This window comes from Oncorhynchus nerka, linkage group LG23 (assembly GCF_034236695.1).
Source record: "Oncorhynchus nerka isolate Pitt River linkage group LG23, Oner_Uvic_2.0, whole genome shotgun sequence".
NCBI lineage: Eukaryota > Metazoa > Chordata > Actinopteri > Salmoniformes > Salmonidae > Oncorhynchus > Oncorhynchus nerka.
In genome coordinates, this window is record NC_088418.1 from 39,446,970 (window position 1) to 39,474,348 (window position 27,379).

The following is a 27,379-nucleotide window of genomic DNA, read 5'->3' on the forward strand; positions in this document are numbered from 1 at the left end:
AGGCCATGACATAATTTTATGGATTTTTCCAAGCTGTTTAAAGGCAGTCAACTCAGTATGTAAACTTCTGACCCACTGGAATTGTGATACAGTGAATTATAAGTGAAATAATCTGTCTGTAAACAATTGTTGGAAAAATTACTTGTGTCATGCACAAAGTAGATATCCTAACAGACTTGCCAAAACTATAGTTTGTTAACAAGAAATTTGTGGAGTGGTTGAAAAATGAGTTTTAATGACTCCAACCTAAGTGAATGTAAACTTCTGACTTCAACTGTATTCCCGTTAATTCCCACGGAAAGTTTCCACCTCTGAATATTCCCCAAAATGTGCAACCCTACGCTGTGCCTAAAGCCTAATTGTGAACTTACACAAGTACGCAACGCAATAACACAACTACACAAAATGGCTGTTCTGCATACTTGCGTAGCAAAAATATGTAGACATGTGCAACCCCGCAATTTGTAGCTTGACGCAACTACACAGGGTCGCAATTTTGTGAAGCCAATTGGGTCTTTCTGTGTTTACTTCCTTAAGAAATAAATGTGGCTTTAGGCCGTAGCTAAATTACCTCAGAGGTGTAGGGGTCTAGGCAGCCCCAGGGGCTCTTGGGTCGTGGGGGGCGGTCAGAGGTCCAGCTGGTGGGTGTGGCCAGGTAGTGGTGTTCTGGGAGAGGGGAGGAGTAACAGAAGTTTCCTGAGATCAATCCTGTGCCCTGATGAGAGGAAAAGTTGTATCTGTTCTGGGGAAACTCCCTGATGAAACTCTCCAGATTTAAGTTCCCCAATTGATCTTTAGCCAGGCTGGAGAACTAGACAGAACAGAGGACAGAGAGGAGGGAGATGAGAACGAATGTGAGAGGAGAGGGAGGGTTGTAGAGGAAGGAGAAGTAGAGAGGGGGAGAGGAGAGGGAGGGGGATAGATTCCTTATTAAAAAGGTGTGCTTTGTGCTACTGTATGTCTGAGTGTAGGGTTTACAGTAGCTTACATATGGAGAAAACAATCTGATGACACTTCATCATCATTGGCATGGCACAGTGATAGCAACACTATTTTTGGAGATACTGTTTTAACTGCTTTCTGTGCATCCTACATACCTCTCCATCTGAAGGCAGTGCAGGTATGGTGGCGGAGAGAGAGAGACACACACACACACACATTCAGGATCATAAAGAGAGAGGGGACCAGGATGATGTCAGCACAATTTCAACACCAAAGGGCAGAATCTTACTGTTATATTATAGGCTAGTCTACACCTGCTGAACATAACATCAAAATACCTAAATTGCAGCCAATAAATGTGAGTATCTGACAGACAGCAATAAGTTACATTTCTATTGATTATGCAGGGCTCTACAGTGACATTTTTTACAAGGAGCAAATGTGCTCTAAGTAAAAAGATGTAGGAGCACAATGAAAAATATTTGAGGTATTAATGTGGCAATCCGCAGTTGAAACAATAAAGCATTTATCCGCACCACTGTTTCTGTAAAAGGTGGAAGGATGCGGCTGGAGAAACGTAACCACACTCAAATTCATAGACGGATGCATCCATGATATCAAAATGACAGTTTGAACCATGTTTTGAGGCTATATAGTGTTTGTTTACATTTAGCTTGTTTACAAACCTTATGTTATATTTTGGCTTCTGATGTGGTACGACAGTTAAACTAAGCTCATGGGGCATTTAAAAGTGATATTCTTCAATAATCAATGGGGTTACATCATTAATTTAAGTCCAAAAAGTGATGTAGTTACTACTGCTGCAAGCCCCTTTAAATTATAAGAATTGCCAGCAATAACAACATACAGGGTTTAGGAGCACCAGAACATTTTATTTTTAAGATTGGGCCTATGAATCCTAGCTACTTTATAAGCAGTCCATTTTCCTTTCTTTGTGCTACCACATATTTGCACTACTGTGGCTGCGGGACATTCCAACAATTATTCCATGAGTGATTTTTTTCTTCCTAGGGGCACTGGTTCCAGGTAGCACAGCAAATTCCATATAGCATAGCTGACCACTCCATTATAGACAGAATACCAGCTGACAGCTTCTTCCCTAAATAGTTCTCGCATAGTTTGGAGCTGTACTTTCGGTCATTGTCCTGTTGTAGGAGGAAATTGGCTCCAATTAAGCGCCGTCCACAGGGAGTTGCAAAATGGAGTGATAGCCTTCCTTCTTCAAGATCCCTTTTACCCTGTACAAATAACCCACTTCACCATCCCCAGACCATCACATTGCCTCCACCATGCTTGACAGGTGGCGTCAAGCACTTCTCCAGCATCTTTTCATTTTTTCTGCATCTCACGAATGTTTTTTCGAGATCCGAACACCTCCAACTTAGAATGGTCTGTCCCTAACACTCTTTTCTAGTCTTCCTTTGTCCAGTGTCTGTGTTCTTTTGCCCATCTTAAGCTTTTATTTTTATTGGCCAGTCTGAAATATGGCTTTTTCTTTGCAACTCTGCCAAGAAGGCCAGCAGCCCGGAGTCTCCTCTTCACTGTTGACATTGAGACTAGTGTTTTGCAGGTCATCTTTAATGAAGCTGCCAGTTGAGGACTTTCTATTCTGGGTTGGGGGAAGTTTGCGCTGTTCTGTGAAGGGAGTAGGTTTTTTTTCACCTTTATTTAACCAGGTAGGCTAGTTGAGAACAAGTTCTCATTTGCAACTGCGACCTGGCCAAGATAAAGCAAAGCAGTGTGACACAGAGTTACACATGGAGTAAACAATAAACAAGCCATTAACACAATAAACAAATCAATGACACAGTAGAAAAAAGAAAGTATATATACAGTGTGTGCAAAAGGCATGAGGAGGTAGGCAATAATAGGCCATAGGAGCGAATACTTACAATTTAGCAGATGATGTGCAAGAAGAGATACTGGTGTGCAAAAGAGCAGATAAGTAAATAGAATAAAAACAGTATGGGGATGAGGTAGATAGATTGGGTGGGCTATTTACAGATGGACTATATACAGCTGCAGCGATCGGTTAGCTGTAGTACACAGCGCTGTATGAGATCTTCAGTTTCTTTGCAATTTCTCACATGGAATAGCCTTCATTTCTCAGAACGAGAATAGACTGACGAGATTCCTGGACATTTCGAGCCTGTAATCGAACTCACAAATGCTGATGATCCAGATACTCAACTAGTCTAAAGGCGGCCAGTTTTATTGCTTCGTTAATTAGTACGAGTTTTCATCTGCGCTAACATAATTGCAAAAGGGTTTTCTAATGATCAATTAGCCTTGTAAAATGATGGATTAGCTAACACAACGTGCCATTGGAACACAGGACTGATGGTTTCTGATAACGGGCCTCTGTACGCCTATGTTGATATTCCATAAAAAACTGCCGTTTCCAGCTACAATAGTCATTTACAACATTAAAAATGTGTCTACACTGTATTTCTGATCAATTTTATGTTATTTTAAATGGACAAAAAAATATATTTTCTTTCAAAAACAAGGACCCCAAACTTTTGAACAGTAGTGTCATAAACCGCTCAAAGTTCCAGGATGGTTTGAAAATGACAGCCATATTAGCCAGCAAGAAAAATTAAAAGGCATGTGATATACACTATATAGACAAAAGTATTTGGAGACTCCTTCAAATTAGTGGATTCTGCCATTTCAGCCACACCCGTTGCTGACAGGTGTTAAAATCGAGCACACAGTCATGCAATCTCCATAGACAAAAAGCTCAGAAACTTTCAATGTGGCACCGTCATAGGATTCCACCTATCCAACAAGTCAGTTCTTCAAGCTTTTGCACTGCTAGAGCTGCACCGGTCAACTGAAAGTGCTGTTATTGTGAAGTGGAAATGTCTAGGAGCAACAACGGCTCAGCCGCAAAGTGGTAGGCCACACAAGCGCACAGAATGGGACTGCCGAGTGCTGAAGCGTGTAAAAATGAATCACAGTTCACCATCTGGCAGTCCGGTGGACAAATTTGGGTTCACCATGCGCAATGCCAAGTCTCGGTTGGAGTGGTGTAAAGCCGCCATTGGACTCTGGGGCAGTGGAAAAGCATTCTCTGGAGTGAAGAATCACGCTTCACAATCCGACAGTCGAATCTGGGTTTTGCGGATGCCAGGAGAAGGCTACCTGCCCCAATGCAAAGTGCCAACTGTAAAGTTTGGTGGAGGAGGAATAATGGTCTGTGGCTGTTTTTGATGGTTCAGGCTAGGCCCCTTAGTTCCAGTGAAGGGAATATTACCTCTACAGCATACAATGACATTCTACAAGATTCTGTGCTTCCAACTTTGTGTCAACAGTTTGGGGAGGGCCCTTTCCTGTTTCAGCATGACAATGCCCCCGTGCACAAAGCGAGGTCCATACAGAAATGGTTTGTCGAGATCAGTGTGGAAAAACTTGACTGATCTGCAGAGAGCTCTGACCTCAATTCCATCAAATACATTTGGGATGAAAAGGAACACCAACTGCGAGCCAGGCCTAATCTCTCAACATCAGTGCCTGACCTCACCAATGCTCTAGTGGCTGAATGGAAGCAAATCCCCACAGCAATGTTCCAACATCTAGTGGAAAGTCTTCCCAGAAGAGTGGTGGCTGTTATAGCAGCAAAGGGGGACAAACTCCATATTAATGCCCATGATTTTGGAATGAGATTTGAAGAGCAGGTGTCCACATACACTATATGACCAAAAGTATCAGAAATGTTGTAATAGCATTATTGTCAACCTAAAATAATGTAATATGTTTTATACAAATTTTCTGCATAAATACCCTCTAAAATATATGTAAGCAGACCATTTACATTTACATTTAAGTCATTTAGCAGACGCTCTTATCCAGAGCGACTTACAAATTGGTGCGTTCACCTTAAGACATCCAGTGGAACAGCCACTTTACAATAGTGCATCTAAATCTTTTAAGGGGGGGGGGGTGAGAAGGATTACTTTATCCTATCCTAGGTATTCCTGAAAGAGGTGGGGTTTCAGGTGTCTCCGGAAGGTGGTGATTGACTCCGCTGTCCTGGCATCGTGAGGGAGCTTGTTCCACCATTGGGGGGCCAGAGCAGCGAACAGTTTTGACTGGGCTGCGCGGGAACTGTACTTCCTCAGTGGTAGGGAGGCGAGCAGGCCAGAGGTGGATGAACGCAGTGCCCTTGTTTGGGTGTAGGGCCTGATCAGAGCCTGGAGGTACTGAGGTGCCGTTCCCCTCACAGCTCCATAAATAAATATAAAAATATACATATATAAAAACCATAAATGTCTAAATTTCAGTGGTGTAAAGTACTTCAGTAAAAATACTTTAAAGTACTACTCAAGTAGTTTTTGGGGTATCTGTACTTTACTATTTATATTTTTGGAACTTCTACTTTTCCTTCACTACATTCCTAAAGAAAATAATGTACTTTTTACTCCACACATTTTCCGATACCCAAAAGTACTCATTACATTGTAACAGGAAAATGGTCCAATTCACACACTTATCAAAAGAACATCCCTGGTCATCCCTACTGCCTCTGACCTGACAGACTCACTAAACACATGCTGTTTGGAAATGATGTCTCAGTGTTGGCGTGTGCCCCTGGCTATCTGTCAATAAAAATGTTTTTATTTTTTATTGTTCCTTCTGGTTTGCTTAATATAAGGAACTTGATATGATTTATACTTTTACTTCTGATGCTAAAATGTACTTAAGTATTTCCATTTACTTTTAATACTTAAGTACATTTAAAACCCAAATACTTTTACTCAAGTAGTATTTTACTGGGTGACTTGAGTCATTTTCTATTAAGGTATCTTTACTTTTACTCAAGTATGACAATTGAGTACTTTTTCCACCACTGCTAAATTTGAGTTGAGTTCTTGGAAAGCTATATGTGCTATTATATGATAAAATGTCAGTACTTCGAATTAAGCATTAAGGCCCAAGTAGGTGTGGTATATTGCCTATATACCACGGCTAAGGGCTGTTCTTGTACACAATGCAGAGTGCCTGGACACAGCCCTTAGTCGTGGTATATTGGCCATATTTCACAAACTCTTGAGGTGCCTTATTGCCATTATATACTGGTTACCAACATAATTAGAGCATTAAAAATAAATGTTTTGTCATACTCATAGTATATGGTCTGATATTCCATGGCTGTCAGCATTCACGGCTCAAACCACCCAGTTTCTCATTCTTAATTATATGCCCAGAAATGTTAAAGTATGTCATGTTGTAAGGTAGCCAATGTGCCTGTGCAGCGAGCTTTACTAATGTTGCTAGCTAGATAGAATTTGTAGAAAGTCATTTGGCTACAACTAGCTAGTCCAAGATGTACTCTTAAAGAGCCAACCGTTACTCCCTAAGGTCCAGGGCCCTTATGTTATTTACTGAGGTAGACTGGCTTTGGGAGCCAAAACAGCCATATACAACATCTAAACAGGAATCGATTCTCAATCTGATATCTAGAAACATAAAGCCCTTTACTTTCATATGACATCAAAATAACTTCACAAATGCAACATATACACGGTTTTAACCAGATTTCACTTTTGCCGCCGACGGTATTTTTCAATGACACGTTTTGGGAGCCTTCTTCCATTACACAGGTGTTTGGAGCATGCTAGATAGCTAATTAGCACTCAGTCTTCCGTAAACACGCGCTGTCACATGTAGATATGGCTGTCTGAGAACACTAACCCTAAGGTGTGTATCAAACGTTTTTTATTATTACAATATTTCTTGATTATATAAAACGGTCCTTATGCTTCCCAAAACGTACCGCAAGCGATGCGTATTAACGTTCATACCGATAATTTGGGATCTTAATGAAACTCCCCCGTAGAGAAAATGACTTCATCCAATGACTCTTACGTGTAAATGTAATGAAACGGAGTCATGATCACAGGCTAGATAACTAGTTAGCAATACGTTTAAGAATTGAATTCACCCTCACCACCCTGTAACTAACACCATGTAGCTAGTAGCTATGTACACAGACACCTGCAAATAAGACTTCTTAGACTAGCCTACCTGGAAGGCCTTCGTCTGTCTGTGTGCCTGGAGTGGAAAGATGTTTAAGGTTTTAGCAAATAAAAGTTAGCTTTGTAACCAACTCAAATGGCACAATGCCATGTTATGACTAAATAACCCATGTTCAACTGTTATCTCTGAACAACAAGGACAAGTGAGAAGCAGGGAAGTTATGATTTGTTTGCTAACTACCTCAACCTGGTCTCAGAGGACTTCACATTATTGTAAATAACCCGAGAAAATCAAATATAGTTTGATATGTTACGTTTCGTATGGTATGTATTAATTTGTGGATATCCATCATCCATTTCGTATAATGTTACGAATTACAATTTGTATGACTTGTTAAGAACTTGAAAGATGTACAATATGTTACGAATTCTAGTCAGTGCAACTCCGACATTTGCTCGTCCTAATAATTATACATGTCTGAATGACCTTTTTACTTGCATATTGTTAGATATTACTGCACTGTTGGAGCTAGGACACAAGCATTTCGCTACATCCGCAATAACATCGGCTAAATATGTGTATGTGACCAATACAACTTGATTAGAATTTTCTAAAAGTATGATATGTTACAAATTCTAATTTCATGTGGCTAACATCAGCTAGGTGGCTTAGTTAGGAGCAAAAACGTACTAAGTATAGTAGTTGAAGTTGCTAATTAGCGAGCTAAAGTTCTCCGTGATGAGATTTGAAAAACATTTGGGCGGCTAGGATGTTCGCGTCCTGTCTTATGTAGCTAACCTTAACCACATCAAACCTAAGAAATCATACTAATTTGTACATACAGGATTTACATTTCCTACGTTACGTCTAGTCTACTATATATATATATATAAGCTGTTTTTAACCCACAATCAAAAGGCAAGCTAGCTGGAGACAGCCAATAGCTTATTTAATGTATACTGTAAAAGCAAACGGGACGGGTGAAAATAAATGTGTCATTTTAGTATATATTGATGTGGCTGGCTTATTATGGTCTCGTTTTGTCTACAACTTGTGTTTACCTTGTTCATCGTTGTACATTGTATTTATGTCGTTAGATAGCGAGGCTCAACGGTTAGAATCGTTACATTTAAAAGTAGGCTATATACCCAATGCGTTCGGGCACCAACATATAGATAAAACCCGCGCGCTCGACGACGTGCTAGTGGCGCCAAGATGCACTTACAGCATGTGTTACGCCTCATGCCCACCAGATGCATCAAACGCTTTGCGTTCCGCAGGAAGCAATTTATTTTATCAATCTAGCAGACCGCAACACTACCTTGGGGGTGCAGCGCTAGACTTCTTCGGTGGGGTTTATCGGTGGTTGGCATCCAACGTTATGGTAATTACCGCCACCTATTGTACTGGAGAGTGGGACCAGAAACTAAATCCTACCTGCCAGCCCTGTTGCTCTTAAAAATATAAAATATTTGACACTATATCTAATGACGTTCTACTCCATATACTCTTTAAACAAATTTCCTGTATCCCCTTCTCCCTCATACTAGATCTCATCCTCTCTCTTTCCCTCCAACAATGTCCACACTATGAATACATGGACCACTGTCTGTTTCCTGGCAATAATCACATTTTCCGGTTGGATGCTTTCCTATCACATTTAAGGTCTTGTTCAACTGGCTGTGTCCCACCCTTAATCTTGTAAATATAGCCTCCTCTCTTCTGTCCCTTCCTGCCATTCTCCCCTCCCCAACTTTCCTCTGTATCATTGAAACTACCACATCAACATCCCCACTACTTAGTGCTTGTTTAGTCAGTATATCAACTGCCCCGTTCCCTTCCACTCCCACATGAGCTGGGACCCATGTAAATATTATCTGTATACCCACTTGTTTACTCCTGCCAAATGCGAAATGCCCCACTACATATTCTGAGTCCTTGTCCCTATATGACATCTAGCCTTTCCAATGATGTCCGGGCTGCAGAACCATACACTATACTTCCATAGTGTATAACAGATCAGATCAATGCAACATATATGGTCTTCAATGAGGCACACCCAGCCCCCTACTAAATGCACATCACATTTAGTACCTTCTTACACCCCACTACTCACTTGATGTGTTCTGCCCAGGTCATTCTAATATCAAAGTAAACCCCAAAGAACCTGAAGGCTCCCACCCTCTCCAAGTTGCTCCAAGCATACCTCATCTCACACCTTCCTCCTGGTAAAGAACACAGTTCTCTACAGAGAACCTGAATCCCCACATTAATGCCCACCGCTCTACCTCATCAAATGCTCCCTGTACCTTCCTGACTATGTTTGGCACATTTCTTCCCCTCGTCCATCAGGCCCCATCATCTGCAAATAATGACCCAATGACCCAATATCCGGCTCTACCTAAGAGTAAACATTAATCCCGATTGAGAACAACATAGGACTAATCAAACTCCCCTGTGGTATACCATTATCCACCAGGCAGCTGCCTGATAAAGGATTTCCTGTTTGGAAGGTTTATCTAGTTGTACGTTCTTCCTCCTAACCCCACAATATCAAGCATGAATAACAATTAACAATATCAAGCTTGAGCCAAGATGGTGTAGCAGTCAGATGTCTTTGTTTTTCGTCTTGTCCCATGTATATCTTTTTCTTCACATAACTTATTTATATTTTTTTCTAAAACTCAACTTCAAAACACTCTCCTGCAACCCGCCTCATCCAATGTGGTGCGGATCTGTCTTTTTTCTAAAGTATTTTTATTCACCTCGAATCCCCCAACAGAAGCTAGCCAGCTCACTAGCTACTAGCTAGTAGTCAGCTAACCACTGCTAGCGGTCATCAGCTAACCTTTAGCTCGGAAAGCTCTCGCCAGTTTGTACAACGCGACTCAAACCAGAGCATACCGGACCTATTTTCTCTCCATATCCCCGCATTCCTACTGCAAGCTCTGGACATTTTCACCTGGATCATCGCAGCTAGCTAGCTGCTATCCGAGTGACTACTGGCTAACGTCGGTCCCGGAGCAAGCACCAATTATCCTGGAACTAGCCTATGCTAGGCCCTTTCTCCTAGCTAGCTAAAGAGGCCCATCAGCCACTCCTGGGCTACAATACCCGGACCCCTTCTACTGCCGGTACAGGGCATGGAACCCCGCCGATCATTCATGACTGGACTACAACGTAATCTGCTCGAGGGGGTACTCAGCGGCCTCTACATGGCGACGTCCCCTGAATGCCCATCTGCTAGCCGCGGCCCGCTAGCTGCCTAGAGCATATTAGACTGTTAGCTGTATAGATCCATCAACCAATTTCTTGGGCCACTATACCCATTTTGCCAATTGGACTTGGACCCTTCTGCTACTCGGAACCCTACTAATCCATGACGACTGGTCTATCGACGTCAACGCACGAGGAGGCTAAAACAAACTTTCATCTGTCAAGACGTCCCTCTAAGGCCCTTCTGCTAGCTTGCTAGCCCCAGCCTCCTAGCTGTCTGAATCGTCATGTCTCCAGCCAGCCCAACCACTCACTGGACCCCTATTGATCACCCGGCTACGCATGCCTCTCCCTAATATCAATATGCCTTGTCCATGACTGTCCTGTTTAGTGATTGTCTTATTTCACTGTAGAGCCTCTAGCTCTGCTCAATATGCCTTAACCTACCATTTAGTTCCATCTCCCACATATGTGGTGACATCACCTGGTTTAAATGTCTCTAGAGAATATCTGTCATTACTCAATGCCTAGGTTTACCTCCAATGTACTCACATCCTACCATACCTTTGTCTGTACATTATGCCTTGAATCTATTCTATCGCACCCAGAAACCTGCTCCTTTTACTCTCTGCTCTGAACACACTAGACGACCAGTCCTGATAGCCTTCAGCTGTACCCTTATCCTAATCCTCCTTTGTTCCTCCGGTGATGTAGAGGATAATCCAGGCCCTGCAGTGCCTAGCTCCACTCCTACTCCCCAGGTGCTCTCATTTGTTGACTTCTGTAACCATAAAAGCCTTGGTTTCCTGCATGTTAACTTTAGAATTCTCCTCCCTAAGTTTTATTCACTGCTTTAGCACACTGCCAACCCGGACGTCCTAGCAGTGTCTGAATCCTGGCTTAGGAAGAGCACTAAAAACCCTGAAATGTCCATCCCCAACTAACATTTTCTGACAAGATAGAACTGCCAAAGGGGGCGGTGTTGCAATCTACTGCAGAGATAGACGGAGTTCTGTCTTCCTATCCAGGTCTGTACCCAAACAATTTGAGCTTTTACTTTTAAAAATCCACCTTTCCAGAAACAAGTCTCTCACCATTGCCGCTTGCTATAGACCTCCCTCTGCCCCCAGATGTGCCTTGGACACCATATGTGAATTGATTGCCCCGCCCATCTATCTTCAGAGCTCGTGCTGCTAGGTGACCTAAACTGGGACATGCTTAATACCCTGGCCATCCGTACACTCTAAGCATGATGCCCTCAATCTCACACATTATCAATGAACCCACCAGGTACAACCCCAAATCTGTAAACACAGGCACCCTCATAGATATCATCCTAACCAACTTGCCCTCCAAATACACCGCTGCTGTTTTCAACCAAGATCTGCAATCACTGCCTGCATATGTAATGGGTCTGCTGTCAAACGCTCCCTAAAACACTTCTGCGAGCAGACCTTTCTAATCGACCTGGCCCAGGGTATCCTGGAATGACATTGACCTCATCCCGTCAATAGAGGATGCCTGGTTATTCTTTAAAAGTGCCTTCCTCACCATCTGAAGCATGCCCCATTCCAAACAAAACTTTAAAAAAGGAACATATAGCCCTTGGGTTTCTCCAGACCTGACTGCCCACATCCTGTGGCGTACTGCATTAGCGTCGAATAGGTGGGTATAATTTGTGGAACGTTCCAACAGGAATCCGTTCCAAAAACTTCGTAAATAACAAGGTTGCCAACAAACAACGCATACAGAGTCGTATAACAGTAGAATGAGAGACCGGGTAGGGAGTGAGCTATGTAATTACGTTTATTTATTCTGAAAAAATGTCTTCGTTCTGGTAGCCTCCACCATTTCTCATTCGTTGGTTTAGTTATTATTTCCCGGTGAACTCTGTTGCGCATTAATTGGGGAATCGCTGTGTTGAAATGTAACTAATGACCGCAAGCCCCAGTATTTTATTAGCTAGGTGGCTTGTACACAATTGTTACCGATGATACTGTACTACTCGTACTACAGAAGCATGCATTGTATTTTGTCAAGTTCTCTCTGTGTTAATCCTGTTTCCCAAATATAGCAGGTAACTTGTGTCTATGTTGATGTTGTTGAGTTCATCTTGCCTAGTTAAATAAAGATGAAATAAATTAGAACATTTAAAATACACTGCTCAAAAAAATAAAGGGAACACTAAAATAAATATTCTTATTAAATACTTTTTTATTAAATATTTTTTTCTTTACATAGTTGAATGTGCTGACAATAAAATCACACAAAAATTATCATTGGAAATCAAATTTATCAACCCATGGAGGTCTGGATTTGGAGTCACACTCAAAATTAAAGTGGAAAACCACACTACAGGCTGATCCAACTTTGATGTAATGTCCTTAAAACAAGTCAAAATGAGGCTCAGTAGTGTGTCTGGCCTCCACGTGCCTGTATGACCTCCCTACAACATCTGGGCATGCTCCTGATGAGGTTGCAGATGGACTCCTGAGGGATCTCCTCCCAGACCTGGACTAAAGCATCCGCCAATTCCTGGACAGTCTGTGGTGCAACGTGGCGTTGGTGGATGGAGCGAGACCTGATGTCCCAGATGTGCTCAATTGGATTCAGGTTTGGGGAATGGGCGGGCCAGTCCATAGCATCAATGCCTTCCTCTTGCAGGAACTGCTGACACACTCCAGCGTCATGAGGTCTAGCATTGTCTTGCATTAGGAGGAACCCAGGGCCAACCGCACCAGCATATGGTCTCACAAGGGGTCTGAGGATCTCATCTCGGTACCTAATGGCAGTCAAGCTACCTCTGGCGAGCACATGGAGGGCTGTGCGACCCCCCCCAAAGAAATGCCACCCCACACCATGACTGATCCACCGCCAAACCGGTCATGCTGGAGGATGTTGCAGGCAGCAGAACGTTCTCCACGGCGTCTCCAGACTCTGTCACGTCTGTCACGTGCTCAGTGTGAACCTGCTTTCATCTGTGAAGAGCACAGGGCGCCAGTGGCGAATTTGCCAATCTTGGTGTTCTCTGGCAAATGCCAAACGTCCTGCACGGTGTTGGGCTGTAAGCACAACCCCCACCTGTGGACATCGGGCCCTCATACCACCCTCATGGAGTCTGTTTCTGACCGTTTGAGCAGACAGACACATGCACATTTGTGGCCTGCTGGAGGTCATTTTGCAGGGCTCTGGCAGTGCTCCTCCTGCCTCTCCTTGCACAAAGGTGGAGGTAGCGGTCCTGCTGCTGGGTTGTTGCCCTCCTACGGCCTCCTCCACGTCTCCTGATGTACTGGCCTGTCTCCTGGTAGCGCCTCCATGCTCTGGACACTACGCTGACAGACACAGCAAACCTTCTTGCCACAGCTCGCATTGATGTGCCATCCTGGATGAGCTGCACTACCTGAGCCACTTGTGTGGGTTGTAGACTCCGTCTCATGCTACCACTAGAGTGAAAGCACCGCCAGCATTCAAAAGTGACCAAACATCAGCCAGGAAGCATAGGAACTGAGAAGTGGTTTGTGGTCCCCACCTGCAGACCCACTCCTTTATGGGGGTGTCTTGCTAATTGCCTATAATTTTCACCTGTTGTCTATCCATTTGCACAACAGCATGTGAAATGTATTGTCAATCAGTGTTGCTTCCTAAGTGGACAGTTTGATTTCACAGAAGTGTGATTGAATTGGAGTTACATTGTGTTGTTTAAGTGTTCCCTTTATTTTTTTGAGCAGTGTATATACTATGATTCATAGATTTGGATAGAAAACACTCTGCAGTTTCTAAAACTGTTTGAATCATGTCTGTGAGTATAACAGAACTTATGTAGCAGGCAAAACCCAGAGGACTAACTGTTCAGATGTTGTTGTTTTTTTGCCTCTCTCTGTTCCTTGAGTTGTCATTGCCAAGGGATATTTCTTAGGAACCTGTTTCCAGTTCCTATCGCTTCCACTGGATGTCACCAGTCTTTGGAATTTGTTTGAGGTTATTCCCTTGTGCAATGAAGAAGTAGGCCAACTAGGAACTGGGTAACACTTTTGTGAGTTGCGCAAGATGTGAAAAGCAGCTCTGGTGTGTTTTCTTTCCTGTATGGAATACAGATTGCCCCGTCTCCAATTTGATCGATTGTTAACAATATTTATAATTGTTGACAATATTTAACATGGATCCCCAGATCCTCAAATAGTTCTACAGCTGCACCATCGAGAGCATCCTGAGAGGTTGTATAACCGCCTGGTACGGCAACTGCTGGGCATCTGGCCATAAGGCGCAACAGAGGGTAGTGCGTACGGCCCAGTACATTATTGGGGCAAAGCTTCCTGACATCAAGGACCTATATACTAAGTGTTGTCACAGGAAGGGCCAAAAAATAGTCAAAGAGCCCCCACCTCCCCAGTGTTTTTACACTGCTGCTACTCACTGTTAATTATAAATGCAAAGTCATTTTTACAAATGACCTCAACTAACCTGTACCCCCGCACATTGACTCGGTACCGGTACCCCATGTATATAGCCTCCTTATTGTTATGTAATTGTCTTGTGTTACTTATGGATTTAATTACATTGTTTGACTTTAGTTTACTTAGGAAACATTTTCTTAATTAAGGGCTTGTAAGTAAGACCTTCACGGTAAGGTCCACAGCTGTTGTTTTCAGCGCATGTGACAAATACATTTTAATTTGATTTGGCTTGGTTTTTGCTCTGGCATGCACGGTCAACTGTGGGACCTTATATAGACAGGTGTGTGCCTTTCCAAATCATGTCAAATCAATTGAATTTACCATAGCTGTACTCCAATGAAGTTGTAGAAACAGCTCTAGGATGATCAATGGAAACAGGATGCACCTGAGCTCAATTTGAGACTCATTGCAAAGGGGATGAATCATTATGTAAATAAGGTATTTCTGTTTTTTAATTTGTAAATAATTTGCTAAAATGTATAAACCCGATATTAACTTTGTCATCATAGAGTATTGTGTGTAGATTGAGGGAAAATATTAATGTAATCGATTTTAGAATAAGGTTGTTAGGTTATAGCATGTGAAAAAGTAAAAGGAGTCAGTCTCTGGTAGAGTAGTGGTTATGGTGTTTCCTCCCAAACTGGACTTTGAGAGTTCAAATCTGAGGAGAGCATTTTTTAGAGAGCCATTTTTATGTTGCCTTTTGTTGGCATGAAAGAGCTAACTTGAGGTTTGTAGGGGGGTAGAGGCTAGTTCCCATCAAATAGAAGGACTGAATTGACACCCTGTATAGAATGTCCTTTTAATCGAGTTGTGATAACATACTATGTCGTGGAGTAACAATATATTCCTTGTCTGCAAAAGCCAAATTTGACCTGGGGGCATGCTTTGTAGACCATTCAAAAGCGTTCCGATACCTTGTCCCCAAGAAAAAAAACACAAGTTATGATAGCTTATAGACACCAATATTAAGATGCTGGAATAACATTTCTAGGGTCTATTTGCTGGTAATTGGAAACACGTCCCTTTCAAATTTCGTCCCCCGTTCCTAAACACATCCATCCTATAGTGTAGGTTTTGAAAATTCATAATGTTTGTAGCCATCAGAAGAAGATTGAGGAACGGTTGGTGGACCCAAGAAGTACAAGCCCCCACACCATTCTCCAATCTTAAGTGTTGTCTTTGATGTGTGCATTTTCAAGTACCCTTTACTATTTAGTCTCTGTCTGTCTGGTAGAGTAGTAGTTATGGTGGTTGCTCCCCAAACTAGAGTTTGAGAGTTCAAATCCCAGAGAAACAGTTAATGGAACAACTTCTTTCTTGTTGCCTTTTGTGTGCCTGAAAGAGCAAACAAGAGGGGAAAAGGGGCTAGTTCCCATCAAATAGCAAGAATGAAGTGACACCTTGTTTCAAATGTCATTAAGAGAGTTGTGATAACATACTATGCTGTGGAGTAACAATACAACCACACTCTGCAAAAGCCAGATAAAGATAAACAGAATGTATTGGAGTACTTTAAATACAGTTTTATTAAGTAATTTACACCACTGGACTTGAAAGGAACACTGGTACCCCATGTATATAGCCTCGCTATTTTTATTTTACTGCTGATCTTTAATTAGTTACATTTATTTCTTATTTTTTACTTAACACAACTAAATTTTTGGTTAAGGGCTTCATTTCAGCATTTCACTGTAAGGCACTGTGTGACAAATACAATTTGATTTGTTACACGTGAAAACATGTTGAACCTGGTGTGACATTATTGAACCAGTGCTGACACCTAGTGGACATCAAGAAGACCTACACACATGTACACACATTAACCTTAAAACAGATGGGATGCTTTCCATGAGTTGCTTTTTTTTTTTTAAATTAGACACTAATATATACTGTATGTCCAATAAACAGACATTCAAAAGTCGGAATGTAAAGCAAAAACGACTGGAACGTTATTTAAAAGAAGCTATAGTGAATCAAGCATCTTGGGGTTACCTGAAATAGGTCAAAGTATATATTTTAAATGTTCTAATTTATTTAATATTTATTTAACTAGGCAAGATGAACTCAACATCGAGACACAAGTTACCTGCTATATTTGGTAAACAGGATTAACACAGAGAGAACTTGGCAAAATACAATGCATGCTTCTGTAGTACAGTATCATCAGTAACAATTGAGTATAAGCCACCTAGCTAATAAAATACTGGGGCTTGCGGTCATTAGTTACATTTCAACCACAGCGATTCCCCAATTAAGGCGCAACAGAGTTCACCGGCAAATGCAGGAACAACGGAAATAACTAAGCCAAACGAATGAGAAATGGTGGAGGCTACCAGAACGAAGAGACATTTTTTCCAGAATAAACGTGGTGAGTGAAAAACGTAATTACATAGCTCACTCCCTACCCGGTCTCTCATTCTACTGTTATACGACTCTGTATACGTTGTTTGTTGGCAACCTTGTTATTTACGAAGTTTTTGGAACGTTCGACAAATTATATCCACCCGCGGCGAATAGCCCGTGATATGCAAATTTTCAGGAAAGTTAAGAACAAATATACACAGGCAGTTAAGAAAGCTAAGGCTAGCTTTTTCAAGTAGAAATTTGCATCCTGTAGCACTTACAACTCTAGGAAGAGTGAACGCAACACCCTGCTACAACGCAATTCCCTGTAGAGTGAAAGAGGTATGGGATTGTAGGTGCGAGTAAGGATGACAAAAGGCAGAATTTACCGTTTACTGGGAATTTATTCCTTCACAGTAAATTTTGGAAAACGGGGCTGAACGGAACCAAAGCAAAGAAAGTAAATGACAAAGCCCCCTCTCCTACCTTACGACCCACTATTTAGCTACCTTAGCACCACCTGGTGTGCTAACCAAAATACAGATGGTGGTCCGCCCAGGTCTTACCTAGTGTGTATAGACAGTTATGTATGCCCGCAGGCCTCTTGCCTAAGCGCCGCGCCGCACCGCGCCGCGCCCCCCCCGGAACAAATGAAACAGAATAACACAATGTCATTAATAAATAATAAAAACTGCGTCCTATTGACAAACACAGGACATGCAAATTAGCGCTCTCTCTCTCAGCAACAACCAACACAGGACATTGACTTATATAGCTGGAGAAGGAGTCTGTAATGGGATACAGCTGTATCCTGACGAGGGGGCGGGGTCAGCTCTCCAATCATCAATGGGGCCAACCAATCAGCTGCTTGGGGGAATCTAGGAAGCCATTTTTCTCAAACACACACATACAAACAAAACCACAACACAGGAACTAGGGAACGTAACAAGCACAAACTCAAAAGTTCTGGGACACTGTAAAGTCCATGGAGAATAAGAGCACATCCTCCCAGCTGCCCACTGCACTGAGGATAGGAAACACTGTCACCACCGATAAATCCACGAAAATTGAGAATTTCAAAAAGCATTTTTCTACGGCTGGCCATGCTTTATACCTGGCTACCCCTGCCCCAATCAACAGCCCCCCAGCAACTCGCCCAAGCCTCCCCACTTCTCCTTCACCCAAATCCAGATAGTTGATGTTCTGAAAGAGAAAGAGCTGCAAAATCTGGACCCCTACAAATCAGCCGGGCTAGACAATCTGGACCCTCTCTTTCTAAAATTATTTTCCAAAATTACTAGCCTGTTCAACCTCTCCTTCGTATCGTCTGAGATTACCATAAATTGGAAAGCTGCCGCGGTCATCCCCCTCTTCAAAGGGGGAGACACTCTAGACTCAAACTACTACAGACCTATATCTATTCTACCCTGTCTTTCTAAGGAACATTTAGAATCCCACCGTACCTTCTCCGCTATGCAATCTGGTTTCAGAGCTGGTCATGGGTGCACCTCAGGCACGCTCAAGGTCCTAAACGATATCATAACCTCCATCAATAAGAGACATTACTGTGCAGCCGTATTCATCGACCTGGCTAAGGCTTTCGACTCTGTCAATCACAACATTCTTATTGGCACACTCAACAGCCTTGGTTTCTCAAATGATTGCCTCGCCAGGTTCACTAACTACTTCTCTGATAGAGTTCAGTGTGTTAAATCGGAGGGCCATTTGTCCGGACCTCTGGCAGTCTCTATGTGGGTGCCACAGGGTTAAATTCTCGGGCCGACTCTCTTCTCTGTATACATCAATGATGTCGCTCTTGCTGCTGGTGATTCTTTGATCCACCTCTACGCAAACGACACCATTCTGTATACCTCTGGCCCTTTTTTGGACACGTGTTAACTAACCTCCTGACGAGCTTCAATGCCATACAACTCTCCTTCCTTGGCCAACCTCAGCGTGAGCCTTGGTTATGAATGGTTGAACGACTACAACCTAACGAAATTAACATTGTGTTCCCCAGGACGCGAGGACTGCTGTCTATACATTTAAAAGGGCTAATTTCAATGTGGAGGTGATGATCGACACGCTGGAAGGATGAATTTTGACTATACCAGCCAGAATATAGCATGAGTTTATAGTATGGCAACTTGGTATGAATTTTGAACTCTTATTCACTAAAGAAGTGATACATCCTAGACGTTGAGTTATCAGCAGCAGCTGTAAACGTGGGCTAGGAAAGGACAAACTATCTCTTCAGAAAGACAGGGTACTACAATGTATCCGTTCTACCACACAACGACGGTACTACAACGTATCCGTTCTACCATACGACAACGGTACTACAACAAGACATATTCTTCAAAGGACAAGGGAGATCTCTGCTGGGCAACCCAGCCTTCCATCTTTGACCAATCTATCGAAGCACAGCTCAGAGTAAATATATTTATTGCATTTTCCTTTTCCAAATGGGCGGTTATTTAGAATGCATAAGATTCTGTATTTACGATAGCATAACTTCATAAGGTCTGATTGAGGAACAAAAGGATTGGGTCTCTGTCTTCCCACGCTTTCATTCAAACCCAACCCCTTTCTTTGTGTAACCAGCTGTCATATCGGTTCCGTCCGCTAGGGACGTTTTCTTGTATGACATAATTGGCAATCATTGTATGATCCATCCTGTGTATATGTAATTCTGTGTGATTATTTAGTAAATAAATAATTAAACTAAATGTTGTAATGCTGACACAACTTGCTAGCCAGGGTTCGTGAAGATAACCAAGAATTTTACGATGTTCAGATGAGACTGAATAAGGTGACGATTGATAATTGACTGCTATTAGCCAGCAGCATACCACTCTGCATACCACTGCTGTCTTGCTTCTGAAGCTAAGCAGGGTTGGTCCTGGTCAGTTCCTGGATGGGAGACCAGATGCTGCTGGATGTGGTGCTGGAGGGCCAGTAGGAGGCACTCTTTCCCCTGGTGTAAAAAATGCCCCAGGACAGTGATTGGTGACACTGCCCTGTGTAGGGTGCTGTCTTTTGGATGGGATGTTAAACGGGTGTCCTGACTCTCTGAGGTCATTAAAGATCCCATGGCACTTAACCCTGGTGTCCTGGCTAAATACCCAATCTGGCCCTCAAACCATCACGGTCACCTAATAATCCCCAGTTTAAAATTGGCTCATAAATCCCCATCCTCTCCCCTGTAACTATTCCCCAGGCCGTTGCTGCAAATGAGACCGTGTTCTCATTCAACTTACCTGGTTAAATAATGAATAAAAATTATTTATATAAAAGATAACCAGGTCTTTAAGAGTTTATTCGTTAGACAACAGGGGCCTGTTGCACAAAACTAGGATAAGGGATTAAGCCAGGATATCTTGGTGATCCTGGCTCAATTGATCCGTAATCCGGTTGCACTAAAGATGGATAGGGGGCAGGAGGATATGTTATGGTATAAATTACCATGGAGATTTATTCTGTGGAGCTAGCCTGCTCCAGACCAGGCTAAATTCCAGGATCTATTTAATCTCATCCCTAATGTCAGTCAGCAGTCACCACAAATGGAAACCAATAGTTATTTCACTGCTCACTATACATTGTTATCACATATAACTAGACCCACTGTTATTATTTAAACGTTTGTGATCATTAATTTCAATGATTTTGGATAAAAAATGATTTTTAGATGATGTTGCTATCATTAGATAATTTACAGTTTCCCATAGACTATAAGGCTATATATAAAATGATAGAATATTAGGGCCACAGAGGGGAAAAAACACAAGTCATAATATTGTAACCAGTTGTTTTAAAGGAGGACAGTTGTTAAAATGACAGATGTGGGGCATTTCGTGAAATTGTACTTCAGTATGGTTTCATAAACAAAGACATGCTGATGTGCCAGAATATTAAGTATCACATTGTCATAAGTATCAAAACTGTAAAAACAATATGTAGCTTTTCTGCAGAAAGAACCAGCCTCATAAATTTATGACTTTATCCTTTTTCTTCAGTGTGGCCCTAGTACTCTGTCATATAAACAAATACACATTCCATATGAATATAAAAACACAATGTGTAACATTATGTTCCTTTATTGAATAAGGACAAAACAAAGCAGGTAAACCATCAGCTCCTTTCGAAACTGAAGTCACAGTGACTCTACAAGATGGAAAGCACAGAATCCAAGCATATTATACAAAATGATACATACACATTCAAAGGTCTGTATATAACACACCCTGCATGTCTGCACACTAAAATAAATGCAGGACAAATCCATACACATCAACTGAACAGACAAATGAATGGATGCAGTAGCCTCCCTGCAGCCTTGTATTACACACAGTATACCGCACAAACATCATAAGAGGCCAAATTCGTCAAAAAACGAACCCAAAAAACCCAAATTCCTCTGCCACCGCAGGACATATTTAACCAAAATTGAAAGCACACATACTAACTAAAATAATTCAACACATATTGGTCCCTCAGCAGCCGACCACTGTCGTCATCAGGGAAGATTGCCGGATTGTCCCAGTCCATGGCTGGTGGCACTCTGGGGGCCCTCTCCTTCCTCAGGCAGGCCACATTGTGGAGGACAGCACAAGCCACAGTAATATCACATGCCCTAACAGGGCTGACCCTTAATTTGTGAAGGCAGTGAAAGCGTGCCTTCAGGAGGCCAAAGGTCATTTCAACTCTGGCCCTGGTCCTGGCATGGGCATGGTTGTAGGCCTGCTGTGCTTCCTGGGGGTCTGTGAAAGGTGTCAGGAGAAAAGGCTGGCAGCCATACCCCCGGTCTCCCAGCAACACACCAGAGAATTCACCTGTCAACACAAAATCTCATCATTACTACCTCATAAACACAGTGATATTCTTGACACAGCCATGATGGTTATAAATAGGGGTTGTGTGGCTTACCTTGTGATAGGCACTGATAGATTTCAGAGGCCCGAAAGATTCTGGAGTCATGGACTGAGCCAGGCCATTTTGCCACAACATTGCTGATCACACAGTCAGCATTGCAGACCATTTGAAATCATAAGATGAGGAATATTACACCAATCAATGCACATCACTGGCAATGCAGAGTGTTCGTCAATGGACAATATCAAAAAGTTATGTTCACCTGAACATTAATGCTGTGAAAGGATTTCCTATTCACAAAATCGGCCTCATGGGCACCTGAGGGGCTTTTATCCTTATGTGTGTGCAGTCCACTGCACCAATGACATTGGGGAAACCTGTCACACAAAGTAATGAGTATCCTACTATGTGTTAACAGTTGTCCTGTAATTTGTAGATCCTCTTACCTGCAATCCTATATAACTCCTCTTTGATGTCACAGAGTCTTCTGTGGCCAGGGAAGGAGATGAAGACATCTGCTAATGCTTTGATAGCCAGACACACACTCCTTATTGTGCGGCAAATTGTGGCCTTGTTCAGCTGTTCTGCATCCCCCACTGAGTACAGGAAGGCTCCACTAGCAAAAAAGCGCAAGGCCACACAAACCATTTGCTCCACACTCAGTGCATGGCTCCGTGCAGTGCGGTGCTTAATCCTGGGACCCAGTAGTCTGCATAGATACCTGATGCCATCTGCAGAAAACCTGTATCTTTCATATAGATGGTCATCAGGGAAGGCCAGTGGGTCCAACCGGTCCCTGAAGACCCTTTCTCGCCTGAAGGCTCTCCTCAGCACAAGTGCTTCTTCATCCACCACATCTCGCACGAATGGGCATGCCATTGTCAGAGCAGAAAGGAACACACAATTTTGGGCCTTCATATAGGCTAGTGGCCACACCTGGTGCTGGGGGGTGGGCAAAAGAGGGCGATGCCTTATAACGATGACTTGGTTGTACGGATTGCTGGGAAAATAAAAAAACCTTAGAAAGATGCCACCGTCCTGTGTGCTCACAATAAGAGCTCATATGTCATGGCTCACTTGACTTTACGAGAATATACCTAATTTTTATTTTGAGCTGTGTCATCTTCTTGGAGCTGGGGGAGGAAAGAAAAATAATGATTAATACATTTGTGTTACAGTTAGCATACAGTGTACATTGAAGGCATATCTCACCTCCCTCTCAAGTTTTTTTATTTCAAGGTCCAGTTTCCTAATTGTCCTCTTTTTATTTCGGACTCCAGTGCAAGATTTTCCATCTTTTTCTTCTTGTACTGAATGTCTATGTCTGCCAGTTCTATTTGGCGCCGGAGGTGGTTGCCATACAACTTTCTGATAGCTTGTGAGCTCTGTGAACACAATACAATTAGCGCAGCTGGAATTTGGCAGGATGTGGTGTCCTTTTATTAATACGCACTATGTTGCCAGGCTGGTTTTCCCACTGTATAGCATCTGGGTCCTGTAAAAGAAATTAGATTTTTTGATTTTGATGAGGACTCCTCACCATTGTAGAGTAAATAGTACTTTCACAGTCTTAACATGATACCTCATGCCTTCTGGAATCCAGAGAGATGGTCTCCTCCTCATCATCGTCTCCATCATGTGCTGTTGCTGCTGCACTGGGGCCTTCACCCTATCACATTTAATCAGATTCATATTGAAGCTAGTAGACAAGACATGCCAGGCCTACAGTATGCCTTTGATGGAGTACTCACTGGATCAGCATCGTCTGGTGCTTGTGCTGGTGGCTCTAACAGGAACACAGTGCTGCCAGGCACTGCAAGGCAATAGGTAAACCAAAGTCAGACAGTCCAAATTGATTCAATATGAATGTGGTTGTATCCCATGTAGAGATGGAAGGACATACCTTGAATGAAGCGGGTGGCATCTTGGGAGGAACCTATGCTCGTCTCTTTCCCCCCAGGGATCCCCTCTAAGACGGGCCTGCCTTTATTTAGCTCCAAGGCCATGTCCTCTGCTGGGGTAAGGTCAGCCTTTGGTGACCCACCACCCGTGCCTTGTCTGTGGGTATTCTTTTCACTGCTAAAACAGTACAGACAATGTGTGAGCAGGCACCTTCTGGGTACAATATATGCTTGTGCTTTGTTAAATATTAGTCAGGGACCATACCATTCTGCAGAATGTTCTTGTATTTGATTTTGACCTGCTGCCATGTCCGTTTTGGCCCGTTCATGTTTAATCTACACACACACACACACACACACACACACACATTTAATGGAGTCACACTGCAAAAAATTACTTGGTATTTTTGTCTTGTTTTCAGTAAAAATATCAAAAAATTATCATAGCTTTATACAGTGTGATGGAGTTACTTTACACAATTTCACTCATATCTGCAGTGCATTTCAATTAAAAATTTAACCGTTTCATAATTACAGTACAACTGCATTTTTGGAGATGTGAATTAAATATTTGAATTGTAATTGTGATGTTTCAGCGGAGCGGTGAGTGTGTAATTGTGCACTACTTACGCATTCAGGCGGTCTGCAATACTTTGCCACGCTTTTTCTCTTTGCTTTATCACTGTGGCGGTGTTGCCTTTCTTCTTAATTATATCTTTTACCTCCTCGTATGCCTCCATGAGGATTTGTGCTTCCGACGGGGAAAAGTACGCGGCTCTAGTTGCCATGGTAAATCAGTTAATCTGTGATCTGTGGCGGGGTCTATTTGAGTGAGCCGTGAGCGCGCACCTATCCAGGATTGGTTTCACCTGGCTTAATGAATCCGTGTCTGCTCATCCTGGCTTGGTCTTTGTGCAACCAATTAAGCCTGGACGCACATGTTTTGGCTTCATTGAGCTCAGCTGAGTCATTTATCCCGGATGTCTTAATTCTACTTTTGTGCAACAGGCCCCAGCTCTATAAAACATTCTTCCATGATGCCCCCAACTTTCTAGTTAATTACATTTACATGATTAGTTTAATCAGGTAATATTAATTACAGAGAATTGATTTGATAAAATAGCATGTCAAATATCACTTAATCCATAGTAAAGACATGACAACAACTTCCCCAATCAACTCTTTTATCACAGGCATCAACCTTATCGGACTCATCGCCCCTACTCCCACTTCCTCCCTAAACTTCAGAATTACTTCATGCTCCTCCTCACTGTAGCAATATTGATGTTACTCATATCAACGCAGGAAACGGAAACCAGTTGTTACTTACCTTATTCATGTGCTGGTTGAAAACATGCCTCGTAAAGTTTGCTTAACTATATATCTTTGTCTGTCGTGACTACAACACAAAGCATATTGAAACATGGTGGCAGCGGGAGTCAAAAGAACCTGGATCTCATCGATGTAAATGAAGAATACATCCCAGGCGGCAGTTTGAAAAAGTGCCACGTTTACAGGCTAGTCATCGCGCCGAACGTTAACGTTATGCTGGCTATTGTGAGTGACTCAATGCTAAAAGCTAGCTGGCTATTGGACACAAGCAGATTCATGAGTAGCTAACATTCCATTCTACAAATAAATCGACATGGAAAATGCACTGAAACTTCCGGGAAAAATAGACTGTAATTTAGCACTGACCTGGAAAGACTGACAGAGACTGAAAAGGGTATGCACAGATAGAGAAGGAGCTGCTTGCAGAGCCCTGACAGACTGGAAAATGGTATGCACAGATAGAGAAGGAGCTGCTTGCAGAGCCCTGACAGAGACTGGAAAAGGGTATGCACAGATAGAGAAGGAGCTGCTTGCAGTGGTGTTTGGCATGGAGAGGTTCCACCAATTCACATATGGACGAACTGTGGAAGTGCAGTCAGATCACATGCCTCTAGAGAGCATCATGACAAAGCCTCTCCTCAGCGCACCAAAAAGACAACAACGCAGGCTCATGAGACTCCAAAACTACGAGGTTAGTCTCCGATACGTTCCGGGACAACATGTGGTGCCGGCCGATACCCCTCACAGAACAAGACAACAGAGGCCCTGTGGAGGTCGAAGTGGAATCAATCAATATGATACACTACCTCCCTGTGTCAAGCATGAGACTAAAGGACATTCAGAGAGCTACTGAGCTGGACCGGGAGCTCCAGACACTGAAAAATGTGATCCTGCAGGGGTGGCCTGAAGTGAAAGAACATGTACCCTTGGAAGTAGCCGAAAGAGACGCTGAGGCCACACGATGCACCAAAGTGTCCCTGGGCAAAAAATAGGCACTGACCTGTTCCAGTTCAATGACAGAGTCTACATGGTCACAGTTGATTATCTCTCCAACTTCTGGGAAGTGGACCATTTGGAGAACACACAGGTCATTCGAAAACTGAAGACACACTTTGCACGCTATGGGATACCCGACATCCTTTACTCAGACAATGGTCCCCAGTACTCTTCAGACGAGTTTCAGCAAGGCTTGGGACTTTACACACAAAACATTGTCTCCAGGATACACACAAAGTAATGGGAAAGTGGAATCAGCAGTAAACAGCCAAAAGTCAGATGGCAAAAGCAAAGAGAGAAGGTTCTGACCCATACCTGGCCCTTCTGGATCACAAAAAAACCATGTCACAAGGAACAGACAACAGCCCTGCAATGGTGCTCATGGGAAGACGTACAAAGACACTACTTATAATGAGTGAAAATCTTCTGAGACCGGGGATGTCAAACTGTCAGCTGGAGAACTTCAAAGAAAGATAGCAGAAACAGGCAAAGTACCACGACACCTCTGCTAAGTATCTCACAGAGCTGCAACGAGATGACAGAGTGAGAGTTCAGCCACTCACAGAACAGTGGTGGCAGAGGGCCACAGTAGTCAAACCTGTGGAGCAAAGGTCCTATGAGGTGAAGACAGAACAGGGACAAGTCTTCAGGAGGAACAGGCAACACCTGAGGAAGACCAGAGAAATAGAGGAGGATTTCCCTACTTTTGAGGAGCCTGGCACAGAGCCAGTAAACAGAGCACCAGCTGACACCCAGCAGGATGCAGAACACAACCTAGAGGTGGACGCTGCACCTCAACAAGAAGATCCAAACATCTCAGGTCAAGCACCTCCTGATGTAATCAACACTCCACGCACAAGGTCTGGTAGCGCCAGCCGAAAACCTATACACGTGAAAGACTTTGTGTGAAGGTAAAAATAATAATAATTAATGGACAGTCAGAGACAGTAAACAAACATTCAGTTCACATTCAGTTGTAGTCCAGCAGACATGGACTACAAGCCAAAGTTAGGTGGAGTCTGCCTTTGTTAAAAAAAAGAGAACATGTAGCAATATTGATGTTACTCATTGATGTTACGTAGGAAACGGAATCTTTGTCGTGACTACAACACAAAGCATATTGAAAAACTCACCTCCATGCTCCCCTCGTGTTTTATCTGTCACTAGCGTTAGAAATGGTTGCTCTCCTCAAACTTCCTTTTCTGCCTCCATAGACCTTTCGCTCCCCTTCAAACCACTACTCCATTTATCTCCGTCTTTCTTACTCCCTCATTTATTTGTACTACTATGCTCCATACTTGCTTCACTTTGTTCTCG

General features: G+C 42.8%; 2 protein-coding genes across 5 annotated transcripts in view; both read right to left on the minus strand.

Annotated features, from left to right (window-relative positions):
* LOC115106085 (septin-5-like) overlaps nucleotides 1-8,015 on the minus strand; it is a 30,869-nt gene extending 22,854 nt beyond the window's left edge. Inside the window, exons 1-2 of the mRNA XM_029628653.2 lie at nucleotides 8,007-8,015; nucleotides 572-811 (exon numbers count right to left, since the gene is read on the minus strand). Of these exons, the coding sequence (XP_029484513.2) occupies nucleotides 572-811; nucleotides 8,007-8,015 (249 nt within the window). The remainder of the gene's footprint in view (nucleotides 1-571; nucleotides 812-8,006) is intronic.
* A 13,027-nt stretch (nucleotides 8,016-21,042) lies between these two features.
* LOC135563964 (uncharacterized) lies at nucleotides 21,043-25,547 on the minus strand. 4 transcript variants are annotated; one of them, XM_065008109.1, is made up of 10 exons: nucleotides 24,000-25,547; nucleotides 23,737-23,912; nucleotides 23,585-23,646; nucleotides 23,416-23,502; nucleotides 23,287-23,328; nucleotides 23,046-23,218; nucleotides 22,931-22,966; nucleotides 22,280-22,833; nucleotides 21,888-21,970; nucleotides 21,043-21,793 (listed from the first exon to the last, which is right to left on the minus strand). In XM_065008109.1, exons 1-6 carry the CDS (start codon nucleotides 24,041-24,043, stop codon nucleotides 23,063-23,065), a joined length of 567 nt encoding a protein of 188 aa, XP_064864181.1. In that variant the 5' UTR covers nucleotides 24,044-25,547; the 3' UTR covers nucleotides 21,043-21,793; nucleotides 21,888-21,970; nucleotides 22,280-22,833; nucleotides 22,931-22,966; nucleotides 23,046-23,062. The 4 variants fall into 4 exon arrangements, with proteins under 4 accessions (XP_064864181.1, XP_064864179.1, XP_064864178.1 ...); XM_065008107.1 differs by having other exon boundaries at nucleotides 23,046-23,328; nucleotides 24,000-25,542; XM_065008106.1 differs by having other exon boundaries at nucleotides 23,416-23,646; nucleotides 24,000-25,542.
* Nucleotides 25,548-27,379: the final 1,832 nt, after the last annotated feature.

Coding starts and splice junctions, on each gene's coding strand:
- LOC135563964 (XM_065008107.1), bottom strand. CDS start 22,956: ATGACACAGCTCAAAATAAAAATTAG. Junction 22,834..22,930: donor CAGCTCAAAATAAAAATTAG/GTATATTCTCGT, acceptor TTATTTTCCCAG/CAATCCGTACAACCAAGTCA. Junction 21,794..21,887: donor CTATCAGTGCCTATCACAAG/GTAAGCCACACA, acceptor TTGTGTTGACAG/GTGAATTCTCTGGTGTGTTG.